This window comes from Dipteris shenzhenensis, chromosome 5, assembly GCF_047967505.1.
Source record: "Dipteris shenzhenensis isolate YYH24624 ecotype China chromosome 5, Dip_SZ_1.0, whole genome shotgun sequence".
Taxonomy (NCBI): domain Eukaryota; kingdom Viridiplantae; phylum Streptophyta; class Polypodiopsida; order Gleicheniales; family Dipteridaceae; genus Dipteris; species Dipteris shenzhenensis.
This window is the reverse complement of record NC_141600.1, coordinates 48,665,011-48,678,123: the sequence shown is the minus strand read 5'-3', so window position 1 is coordinate 48,678,123 and position 13,113 is coordinate 48,665,011. Positions and strand designations below refer to the sequence as shown.

Genomic DNA, 13,113 nt, shown 5'->3' with positions numbered 1-13,113 from the left:
CCCCATGCGACAGTCCTCCCAAAAGTCTCCGCATTGGTTGTTTCGACCACATGATCGATCTCAATAGGGAGGGTTCAGAGAAGTGCCCAAATGGAGATGAGCTGGGGCCCAGGCGAATTTGGTGAAGGGGCTGAACGACAGGACCAAATGAGAATCTGGGGAGTTTCCTCCTTGGTCCCCGAATGAAACATGGAAGCTCCTTTGCCCAAGGCTTGAAATACATGAAGGAAACGTTATGTCTAATAGTATTTGTCTAAGGCGAATATTGGATTTCTCTGGTAAAGAGATTAATATGACATGAGGTCCCCTGTCTACCAGCTCTGCCTCATGTCATTGATACAAGATTGCACATCCCATGTGATTGCTATGTCATTGTGTCTGCCAATGGCACAGGTGGCAGGAGATGCCACAGACTTTTGCATTGCCTAGGATGAAGTTCCTAAGGTGCAAATGAAGGCCATGGAAGAACTGCAACTCAAGTCGAAGGAAAAACATTCCCGATGGAGAGGAGCAACCTCAAGCTACAGGTTTATTCCAAGTCATCGTATTTTGAATGAGGCAGTTGTTGCTATGCTGCTATGCTCTTCTGTACGGTTACCTTCTCATTCCATCTTTGTCTTGATCATGATTAATGGCGTTTAATACTGCTTGAATTTTAAGTAAAAATTCAACTGCTAGTCAGTTCACACTTTTGGTCTGCAAGGTGCATTAATCTTATATATTGATTCTTTTTATCAGTTTCCTCCTGATATCATTCTATGAGCTCCCTGGGAAAGAGGAATGCACTTCACTTTATTTTTGGTGTTTGTACCAACTCAACTTACATTTATTTTTCTTGGTAAGATTTGAAGAGGTTCGTCTCCCTCGCATGAGAAAGATGCAAGAATACGCAGCTCACAACACTCAACTTCCGAAGTTTCAGCCAGAGTGGGTGCAAAAGCTGACCGCTGAGGAGTTGCAGAAGCGAAGTTATGAGTACATGAAATGGGTAGAGGCCTACCCCAACAACCAGGAAGGGGATCCTGCTTCCACATACTTTAAGTAGGATCCCATTGCTATATTTGGGGGAAAACTCTGATCCCTGAAGTAGTACAGAAGCGAAGTTAGAACTATGTATGGTTAGAGGCCTAAATGCTCAAATTTCAAGTAGAATCCCATAGCTATATTTGTGGAGCTACTCCAAATAGTTTTGAAATTTGTGTTTGATGCAGAAAAAATACTCATTCTTTTGTTCTACCAAAGATTACTCTTACAGATCTTAGTAGTTATCCTCAGTTGTACTTTTGTTCTACCATTACTCGTACAGATCTTAGTGGTTATCCTTAGTTGTAAAAACTAAACAAACTATTAAATTCTTATCAGGGAAAAGTTCGAAGGTTGCAGCTGGCATTCTTAGCTTCGTTATGATTCTAGGAAAGTTAGAATGGGCAACATTGATCAACATGAAATATTACTTTTCTTTATGAGTCTATGTGATACGACAAGTGAGGTTATTTTATTGGTTACTGAACTGGGATTTATATTCACAATCAGTGTCTTGTTTCTGTTCCCGTTCCCGTTCCCGTTCTAACCCACAGTATTTATACTAACCTTGAACTTTTTCTTTGTACTAGCTAATAAGTAGGTATTTTTGGAAGGCCCAAAGTTTGAAAGGTCTGGCAGAAAGGCCAAAGAGCATAATAATTTTTTCCACAACATGGTTAGACTTAGACAAAGATGTAGAAGCGCCTTAAGGGGTTAGTATACTTGGTAACAAATTGGCATGCATGCATGCATGCATGCATCATGTATGCATGCATATGTGTGTGTGTGTGTGTGTGTATATTTTTCTACAGCAGCGTCTTTGAGCTCATTTTCCTATTGCTTGCTTTGGCAAGCTTTTTTGGTTATTCGGGATTTACCCATGGGGGACCGATTTTGATCATTTCTTCAATTGGGGACTCTCGAGGCTGTGGAAAGACAGAAATCATAGAATCTTTGGAGATTCCACGTTTTCCAAGTTTCACTACTTCCGGATGTCACTTAGGCAATCCTTCTATGATTGCATGCGTATTCGTCAGATAGATTCATTTGTTTATCTGTCATACTTGACATCTTTTGGTGCTTTAACTGCATGTCCCCTCTTTGCAAGCTGCTTCTTGTAATATCAATATACATGGATTTCGCTTTTTAAAAAAGTGTGTGCATATAGATAACTGTATATATAGATGTATATACATGTGTGTAGATATGTGTACACACACACAAATTTTTTTGGGGTGAAATCCAGTTATATTTATATGACAATTGCGGCCCCCCAAAAGAAGGGGGAAGCGACTACAAGATCGGAAAAGGTCATTATACAACAGATACATAGCATATCAATCTGATGGGCTCGCAAGAAATCAAAGAAAGATTGCCGTAACAATGCCCTAAAGAAAGAGAAACTATGAAAGAGAGGGTATCCAAAAACTCTATGGTTGCAGCCCTTGCATATAGTCCAGAGAGCCCAATATCGAACCCAATAGAAGAAAAGCTCATAGCCTGGCTTGATAGGGTGCCGTCCGAAAATCCAAAAAGGCCTACTGAAAGTAGCACCAGGAAAACGGGCCACTAACAGCCACTTTGTAAAAAGAAAAAGAAATCCATAGAGTGACGACAATTTCAAAAGATGTTGTTCATAGATTCCTGTGAGCGAGACATCTGTGACAGTGAGAAGTGCGAGCCAAAAGCTGCCAGTAGCAAATACTCCTCCAATTACTCTCAAAAGAAAACCACACTTTTTTTTTTAAATAGTAATATCCAGTGCTGTATTTATATGCTCATAAATTTACAAGATGGGAAGTCTCCAAAATGGAGAGTATCCCAAAGATCAGAAACATAAAAAGAAAAGCTCTATGCAAGAAGCATCTATATCACCCTCATGGAAGGCATCATATAAAGATTGCCGCAATGAGGCTCGGAAAGATTCATATGACTTGTGAATCTGCCGACCCAAGTATGCCAAATTATGCTCACTCCAGATTGTCCAAAGAGCCCAATATCTCACCCAAGAGAGAAATAGTGAGTATTGAGACAAAGACCTCATAAATTTGCCAAATAACCAAAAATGTTTCCCAAATTTGTGACTTGGGAAACGGAGCCGAAGATGATCTGAAATTCTCCCGAGGAGGTTCCTAGAACACGGGCAGTGCCAAAGCAAATGAGGGACAGTCTCTGAAGGAGCCTGACATCTTAAACATGTGGATGGTGCAATGCGTCGTTTGGCAAGTGTGACTCCCACTGACAATGTGCTTGTCATGCATCTCCAAAGAAAAAGTCTTTGTTTCAAAGGCATTTTACACTTCCATGATATCCGGAGATTCTTCCGCCACCATGAGAGGGGCTTCCTGATATGCCACAGAGTATTAGAATATTGCTGAATCCATGGAGCAGGCTGAAGAAGCCTGTAGGCTTTGATGGAGGTCAAGGCAGGCAGAGGAACATGATGAGAGCATGTAGCAAAGGGTTGCAATTGCTAATCCAATAGCCTGTCTGTGTCAGCCACAGGGGGAACAGGTAGAAAAGGATGTAACAAATCAGCAATTTTCTTCCATATCGACCTATGGTGCATTCCCAATGCATAGGAAGCAGTGGCCTGAGGAAAAGATAAGACATAGCCCTGATTATCTACCACATCATGTATGTATCTAATTCCCAATTTCATAAGATTGTATGCCCGAACAGGTTCCTGTAAAGCGAGTGGAATGTCAAAGATGGCACTCCAATGAATACTTTCTTTCCTCATTGAGTTTGTCCCCAAGCAATTATCAGGAGCCCATTTGACCTTAGAAAGCACTTGTTTCCAGTCAAGTATCAGAGCAGTAGAGAAAGGACAGCCAGGTATCTTCCCTACAAATCTCCCAATGACAACCTCCCAATGATCAGTAGTCCAATGACCATAAGCAGAAGTCCTCATGGTGACACACATGGATGCTATCATAAGTCCATGGCTGTTGTTGGCGGAAAAAGGTATGGAGCATAGTCGCCTTCCTTGCAAGTACATGATATCTTATATTGAGGATATTAAGTCCACCATGCATCCTAGGAGAGCACACCATTTCCATCTTCATCAGTCTCAATGCTTTCACAACAGTTTTTGTCCTCCATAACATCTCCATAGCTTGAGACGTAAAGGCTGAAATATCTTTGGTGGACCAATGCAGCAAAGGCAAAAAGAATTGGGCATAGGACATTACAATGGACTGTACTATTCTGAGCCTGACATGAAGTGGCCAAGTAGAAATTTTCCAGTATTCCAGTTTATGTTGAAGTCTTTGGAAGATCCATTTTAACTGCTGCTTCCTGGTGATATGCCATCCTATAGGATATCCCAAATGCCTGACTACATGTTTGGAATACACCACCTGACCTGGCCAGAGAATAGAATGCCAGTCACATTGTTTCAGGGGAAGCAATTTAGATTTGTCAAAATTAACATGCAATCCCGCTGCCAATCCATACAATGATAGAGTGGTCATAAGCATGTGAACTTTTCGGGGAGAATTTTGTGGCATAAAGAAGGAATCATCAGCATATGCTTGTGCCAAAAAAGATGCAGCCCCAGGGATTTTAAGACCAGTCATCTGTCCTTTGTTTGTAAGATGATAAGATACATTAAGAGGGGATGGGTCGCAATGGCATAGAAGAGAGCACTAAGAGGGCAGCCCTGTCTAACTGATCTACCCAATGTCCATGACCGAGATAGATGACCCCCAAGAATGCACTGAGAAGTAGAGCCAGAATAAAGCCAGTAAACTGCATTTGCTATCTTTGGACCAAAGCCCAACTTTGTCATGATTTGAGAGATAAAATCCCATTGAACAGTGTCAAATGCCTTAGCAATATCTACCTGCAATATGAGCACATCTTGATGCGAGTACTTAGCATATTTTTATTGCAGTCAATGCATTGGAGATATTGTCATGGATTTGTCTTCGCGGCACAAACCCATACTGAAGAGGATGAAGGCCCGCATTCAGTATCCCGTGAAGCCTATACACAATCATTTTGGCAATGAGTTTGTAAGCTACAGGCATCAAAGTAATAGGCCTCCAATCTGACATATGGTCACACAGATGTTTTTTGGGCACAAGTTTGACTATGCCATGCTTCCAAGAGTGCGGTAACTGATTTTCTTGCTAGGCAACATTGATCATTTGCAAGAGGACATCTTTCAAATCATCCCAAAAAGAAATATAAAATTCCACCGTAAGGCCATCCCAGCCAAGGGACTTGTATCTGCTGAGGTGGAACAATGCATTATCAAGTTCTGTATCAGTAAAAGGTCTCTCCAAGGTAAGAGCATCATCCATTTCCACTATTTCAAAAACATATTGGAGGAATTCAGTCCTCGCATCAGTCATTTGATTTGATGGGGAACCAGGAGCAGAGAACAATTTTTGGAAATAATTTTGGCATTCATCTTGGAGATTAGAGAAAGAGGGCGTCCAAGAGCCATCTAGCTTCCTTACCCTTAGACATGAGTTTTTCTTTCGAGTAGCATGCAGGCCCTGGAAAAAGGCTTTTGATGAGCAGCCCTTATCCATGAGGGGCTTCATTCTTGCTCTAATCTGCCATTTGTGCAATTTCCTCCGATCATTAGCAGTCAATTTAATCCGAGCATGTGAAAGGGAATCATTTTCTGAATCAGAGAGAGGCCTTGATTGAGAAAGTTTAGTCAATTGTTGTGCTGTCCTTTTTGCCCATTTAACCTCATTCCTCCATTCAGTCATATGCCAGGTGCCATACTCACTAATGACATTCTGAATACGAGAAACAAAACTGTCCCAAGCATAATTCATGTCCTCCTGGGCATGCAAAGGCAAAGGATGAATTGCAAGTCTGATCATTTGCTGGAAATAATGATCAGACTTGCGATTCATCCTTGCAAGTGATCAGACTACTGGAAAGGGGTGGCAAATCATCCAGAGGCATGCCAATCTGCAAATTCATCCACAACGGGGCATGATCTGACAAGCTCAATGAGAAATCTATGAAGAGATGAGGGCTAAAATCTGCAAATTGTTGTGGGTAAAACAAATACCATCTGTCAAGCCTTGCCCAGTATGTAGTAAGTGCATTATGATGAAAAGTATATCCAGGCACTGACCCTTGGAGAAGCAGCCATAAATCTTCAGCTTGCACAGAAAGTAGCATGCTATCCCATTTCTGCCTTTCTAATGATAGCATATGAGATCCTGAAGTGGTGTTATCTCTTGGTAGAGGGGAATTATTAAAATCTCCACAGATGAATGCATTGGATCTCCATGGATATCTGCATAAAGAATCCCATAATGAAGCCCTCATGGCAAAGGTCTGGGAAGCATAAACTGATGCAAACTCAAAAATATCACCATTGACATTACATTGAATGACCATCCATCTGCCACTGCTGTCATTGAATGCTAACTGAGGTTCCAGCTCATGTCTAACCAGTATGCATACACCGGAGTAGGTAGTGGTACCAGCATAATATATATCATAACCGCCAAAGTGATCATGATGACCAACCATAGAGTGTTGATTATGTTCTTGCAAAGAAACAATATCTGGCTGCATTTTATGTACATAATTCCAGAAAAGCCTCCACTTGGAGACATTGCAGAGGCTCTGTACATTGTATGTAAAGCACTTCAGTGTTTGAGACATAAGAAAGATATATACAGCAAGGTATCAGAATAAAACAAGACATCAGAGAGGCAAAGCCTCTGCCTGCATGGGCTGCATTCCTTTAGGATCCATGAAAGACAGAGCATTTTCCCCTTCTTCTGAATCACATATGGGGATGCCCTTCTTCAATAACCCCACCCAATTGCGAAGGATAGGAGCTGAAGTAGAAGCCTGTCCGGGTGAGGGAGAAGAAGCATCCCATTGACGAGATTGAAGGGGGCGTTGCTTCAATATAACCACCTTCTTAGGTTGTTGAAAGCCTTCCTGATCAATCTCCGCAGATTCCTTCATCTTCTCTTTTCCTTTATCTTTTCCTTTTCCAGCAAGTGGCTGCACTTGATTGATCGGTTTGGCACTCTTTGCTTCATTTCTATTTGCTGTCTTAGCTTGCAAATTCTCATTCATTTCCCGTATTTGGGGCGGCAAGGCATTAGGAGGGGGCTGATGCAGAACCATTGGGCATTCAGAGGCTAGATGCCCAAACTTGTGGCAAGCAAAACAAGCTCCTGCAAACACTCCCCAGTTCAATTCAAAATACTTTTTTCCCAATTGCACTCCCTCAACTTCCACTGCAATAGAAGGAGGGGTAGGTGTGTCAGTGTCCCAGAGAATGCAGAACCTGTTACGATTTCCCATAGGCCATGGAGGACAAATGACCTGTCCTAGAGAAGCAGCCAGGCCAGGCAACTCTTCACACATATAGTCCGGGAAGTTAACAACTTCAACCCATACAGGACAATGATGTCGTATAAGACTTTGATAATCCTTGTTTGGGGACCAGGGCATAGCATGTACCATCTGCTTGCTGTAAAACAGGGGAGAGAATTCAAGGAGCCTCTGCTTTCACGAAGTATCTGATAAATGCACCTCATAAAAGCCTCTGGAAGCAAAATACACTCCCTCTACAAAGCATCCTCCAAGGATGGACTTAATCCACTGCGTGACATCGCTGGCCGCTGGGATTCTTCATGGAAAGAAAATTATAGCTGCTGTTTGAGACAACTTTCTGAGAGGATTCACGAGAGAAGGCAATTTCAATTTGTACGTGACCTCTGGAACCGGTTTGCCCCATTCCTGTCGTGACTGCTGAAAGTCATCCTTAAGGGTGTCAAACACGTACTGAGCTTCCACAGTAAGTTCATCATCTTGTGATGCAGGTTTTGATAGACGACGCTTAGCATCTGCAGGTCTTTCTTTGCGAGCATATGTACAAACATCCAAGTCTGAAGCCATGATTGAACTGTGGCAAGACAAGAAGGAGAAAAAGAGCGTACTGACACGGGACTGTACGGAGAAGTACAGAAAAAAACAGCAGACGTGTATGATGTTGGAGACGGAACTATACAGAGATGCAGACACGGGACTGGACAGAGTTGCAGGCAGGACTGTACGGAACTGTGTGCAGATCCGTACGGAGATGCAGACTGGACCGTACGAACAGCATACGGGAGCTGTACGGGGACCGTACAGGTGTATGGAAACCCTGACAAGGCTGAAAGGCAGAGATCGCACCACAACACACACAAAAAAAACAGAGAACTGCAGGAGGCTAGAAACGAGGCGGAAAAGAGGCCAGATAGAGGACTAGAGAGGTGGCTGGTAGCAGCGATCAAACCCAGGAGGACGCGGGCCTGTACCGAACAGCAGCGGCAGGCTGGAATCTGTATGGAACAGCTGTACGACCTGTACGGGTAGCCGTACAGGCTGTACTTGAGGCTGCAAAGGTCACGACGGGGAGTGGAAGGCACCGGGGACCCTGACGAGCTCGCGGGGATGGCACGGTCGCGCTCCTCAGCTCTCTCTCTCTACACACACCAGGACACACACACACCACTCACACACACACACACACATGTATGCATGTATATTGGCTGATAGCATAATCTCTTAGATCTTGATTTTTTCTTTTGGCATATAAGCAGCAAGGCCATATGATTTATCACCCCCCTTTGATATTTTTGTCTCAAAGGTGTTGAAAAAACGTAACTTCAGACTGTATTACTTGATTGTTTCTTTAGGATTATTTTTTCAAGTAGGACATTGAAGATGTTTTTAAATCATTGTTTTTTTAATTATTGCTAATGGTAGTGGATTTACAGTATGATTGTATCGTAGGATCTCTAGCTCAAAGCCTTGTACACTAGAAATCATACTTCGAAGAGGCACATTTATACATAGTTTGAAATTCGAAAGCAGTGGATATGTCTTTAAGAGAGCTCGTGAATGCCTCGCAAGCCCTGTGTGTTGCCATCAAATACACACTTGAAACTTTGATCTCTGAGTGCAATGGATATACTCAGTGTCATTGGTTGTGTCTTCAAGAGAGATCTTGTGAATGCCTTACTAGCCTTATATGGCAGGGCTGCGGCTCCATGAACTTGGGAATGGCTTTGTGTATATAGGTTGAAGCCTTTTTATACAGACAAGTGCTTGGAACAGAAAGGGTTTGTGGTGTTGGGTTGTGTTACACCTCTAGGAAGCTCTAATGGCTATTGTTGCACGTGTTACCCCCCCCCCCCCCCCCCCCCAAAAAGAAAAGAACCATCCATTAGAGAACTTTGAAGAAAAAATGTTACAGATCAGTGATCCATGGGATAGAAAAACTGGCTACTATGCAGCCTGCTTCTCAGGATCCCAGTTCATTACCTAGAGTATTTCAGAAGCAGGTGCCAACCACCAGGGTGGAGGGCTATACTGGATTCGTCAATCCATGAAAATGTAAAAGTACCTGCAGGCCATGCCTTGCAGAAATGCCTCTGCCTTTTGGTGGTCTTCTTGAATCCCACTATACCCTGATCCGAGCGCTTCACAGGGTATTGATTATATGATGTCAAATGTTGAGTGTCTGTAGGCTGGATCTGCTGCCTTCCCATCACTATACTGTAGTGTGCTACCGAGATAGTCCAGGCAAGGATGCTGGTGACTGTCTCCCAAACACCATCCTCTAGGGAGAATTGGGGTCTCTGTGAAGAGGGTGGAACTGAGTCATGAGCGTCTTGGAGATTGTCACTTAGTCCATCTATCCTGTAAGCTTGAGACACCATCTCAATGTGGAAAACGTGTCACCTATTTGTCAACCAAGCAACGATGTCTCAAGTGAAGAATTTTGATGCATCCTGGCCACCATCTTGAGAGAGTACAGCTAGACCCTCTGTGCTGCATTATAGCTCCATAGGCAATGGGTTATCTTCTGAAGGTCCCTGGAAGCACAACAATGAACAAGGAAAAGGGCTGCATCAATCTGAAGTATCCTCCCTACACATCCTTTGAGGTGACTAACCATTTGCTATTGACAAACTTTCGGAAGCCTCTTGAAGGCTTTCCAAGAACCTACAGATGTGGCAAGGCCTCTCTCCCACACCACTGCATATAGGGGGCCAGACCAAGCTGCCTACCATGCTCATCAAGTATATTATCATTCCACATAATTGGCTGCCTCTCAATCTCTCCTCAATCTCTTTGACAGAGGAGGGACGAACTCTCCAAAGGGTAATGCTGAAGCTAGCCCAAGCCTTCATAATCACAACCATAAGCGGGGAGGAAGGAGACCTGAGACGGGCTGAGGTGAAGATCCACGTGGTGCTATCCATCCAATCTCCCCCCTGAGGAGGGGCTGCAAGCTTGAATATTGTGAATGAAGAAATTTTTCCAAGGCTCATCCCCAGGCATAAGTCCTCTAACCACAAACATGCAAAGCAAGGCCCTACATTGCAAGTGTGAATCTATGATGTTTAGAGCCCCCTCCTATGTGGGAAGGATTAAGGTGTCCCAATCTACTGTGGCAATAGTGTATGTAGTGCCATCTAGCCTACTCCATAAAACATTCTTGATAGGCCTTATGAGCTAATCTCTAGCACTACACCAACAGGATCACACACAGCGCAAAACCTGGTTCGCAACCACCACTTTGGAGACAAGGTACAGTCTAGCTAAACTCTAGAAAAGGAGTTCCTCCTAATGCTCTGCAACACATAAGCAAATTGCTGTGAAGAAGAGATACCCAAACCACAACCTGGAATCCTAGGTATCCGATTGACACACCCCTTTGAATCCAAGTGAAATCCAAATCAACCCCCAATTTGGAGTGTCATCATCATAGATCTAAAAGCCATTGGACTTATTCCAATTGATGTGAGCACCTACTGCAGTACAAAACAAATCCAAAGCTGTCTTGAAGGAAGTGAGAGCCTAAGGAGAGGCCCCCAAGAAGATAGTAGTGTCATTCACTAACTCATAATCCACGAGGTCCTCTTCCCATCTGCGCGGAAGTCTGAGCCCAAGAATGTCAGCTTGAGACCTGAGAAAAATGATCGTAGCCTCAGCCACAAAGAGGAAAAGAAAGGAGCAAGAGGGCATCCCTGATGGATTGATCTGAAAATCTGAAACCTGTCTCCCCTAACCTCTCCTATGAGCACCTGGCTATGGACTGACTTGTACAAGGCTAAGACCCCTCTGATCCATGCATCTAAAAATCCAAAGTGATGAAGGGTTCTCTCTAAGAAGTCCCAATCTACCTTGTCATAGGCTTTTTCAAAGTCCAAGAGTAGAATTGCAAGCTTTTGACTCCTCTGCATTGCCCACTCAGAGGCTTCCCAAAAGAAGAATATATTATAAAAAATGCTTCTGCCATGAACAAACCCTTTCTGCATATCATGACTAAGACCAGGGAGTAAGGGATGCAACCACAGGCTAATTGCTTTTGCCAAGATTTTGTAACAAATGCCTAATAGAGTGATGGGTCTCCACTGTGACACTAAATTTATGCACCCCTCTTTTGGGATAAATGAATGATACCCTCCGTAAGTGAGCTTCTCTCCGTAAATGAACCAAGCATCTCACTTAACCGCTTATTGACTCTACCTCGCGTCTATATCGAGAAGGACTCTCATGCATGAAAGGCAAACTCTGCTCTCTGATCCAACAAAATCTATTGATGAGCCCTTGTTGTGCAGCAGCAAGACGCTCTTGGATCCAAGCATCAAGTGGCCTCTTCTACTCTTCCCTCTGCAAAGCTGCCAACTACTGGTAAATACCAATCTCTCACCTAAGAATCTCACATCTCCTGATACTAGCAACTAGATTATAAAAGTCGTTAATATCAAAGAGGGTTGCTGCCATATGTGAAGGGGAGGGCAAACCACCCTGCACATGAGAAACCCAGATCTGCAAAGCTGCCTTTGAGAGGTCCTCCTTTGCATAAAGGTATGAGAAATCCTAATGTTGGCAAACCATCCTCTCAAATGCGGCTCGAAAACCATGAGAACCACCGAAAAGTGATTCGAAGTGAAACCCCTGGGGCAATGCAAATTGATCCTCCTCTATCTAAGGCCCAATCATCAACATAAAATCAATCAATCTGTGCATGGATAGGCATCTGCGGCTTCCTATTCGACCAAGAAAACAGGAGTGACTGTGACTGAGTGTAAAAAGCATCGTCAAGCCAAATATCTCTGCCACTGAAACTGAAGAGGAAGGCATCCCACGCTGCCCTCTCCAAAGAATGGATGCCCGCCCTTTGTTCCCCATTTTTTATCTAAGGGTAACTCTACCATGTTGAAGTCCCCTCGTATGACCCATGAATCTACAATGGGGGCCCTAGAGAAAGAAAGAAATAAAGTTTATTAAAGTCTTCGGAAGATCGATGGGTCTATGAGATTGTGAAAATCCTGATACAACGAGCTGTGGTAGTGGAGCTACTAAACGAGCGTCCATACCAATGCAAAATGCAAAATGCCAAAAATGCAGAATGGCAGTACTAAGTCCTAAGTACAACATAGTCATGTCGGTGGTCGACTATATATCAATCTTTAGCATCATCATCAATATCATCATCATCCCCAGCAACAGCAAGATATCAGGATGGATGAGGCAGTGGAGGCATGAAGTCAGCAATAGAGTGCTGTCGGTCACTCAGAGGTGCGGTCGTGGCACGTCTCTTGGTCGTAGCTCTACGTCTAACCAGGGCTACTGTGACCCCCGTCGGTCGGGCTCCAACTCTAAACAAGGAGGGGATGTCTCCAAGTGTGATCTGTGTGTCGACCCTCTGTCTGAGCTGTCGGGTCACGGGCTCCGGGTCACGGTCATGTCGAGGCCTCGTCTCGTTGGGGTCCATGTGATCTAGGTGAAAGAACTCCGTGATAGAGCTCTGAGAGGGATCAACCGAGGAAGAAGTCTGCTCCTGTCTCCGTGCTCGGAGTATCCTCTCGCGGTATCTAAGTGCCGTGCCTCATGAATGAAACCTGCCAAACACCGCTGGTCTGGGTAGGAGAGGAAATGGGCTTAAATCCCATAACTATCTCTGAAGAGGCAGTGGAAACGTCCTCGGATCTCATAGTACACATGACACCTGAAGATGAAATGCTCCTCTGTCTCAACCTCCTGTATGTCACATAGTGTGCATATGCGCTGCTCCTGGGTAGTCGC

General features: G+C 43.8%; 1 protein-coding gene across 6 annotated transcripts in view; it reads left to right on the top strand.

The window, feature by feature from the left end:
* LOC147902126 (uncharacterized) overlaps positions 1-1,492 on the top strand; it is an 89,105-nt gene extending 87,613 nt beyond the window's left edge. For 3 of the 6 annotated variants that reach the window (XM_087375231.1, XM_087375228.1, XM_087375230.1), the window contains one exon: positions 844-1,488. In XM_087375231.1, coding sequence (XP_087231357.1) covers positions 844-1,045 — 202 coding nt within the window. In that variant the 3' untranslated portion in view covers positions 1,046-1,488. Of the gene's footprint in view, positions 1-843 lie in introns of all 6 variants that reach the window. The other 3 variants (XM_087375229.1, XM_087375233.1, XM_087375227.1) reach the window with 3 other exon arrangements.
* Positions 1,493-13,113: the final 11,621 nt, after the last annotated feature.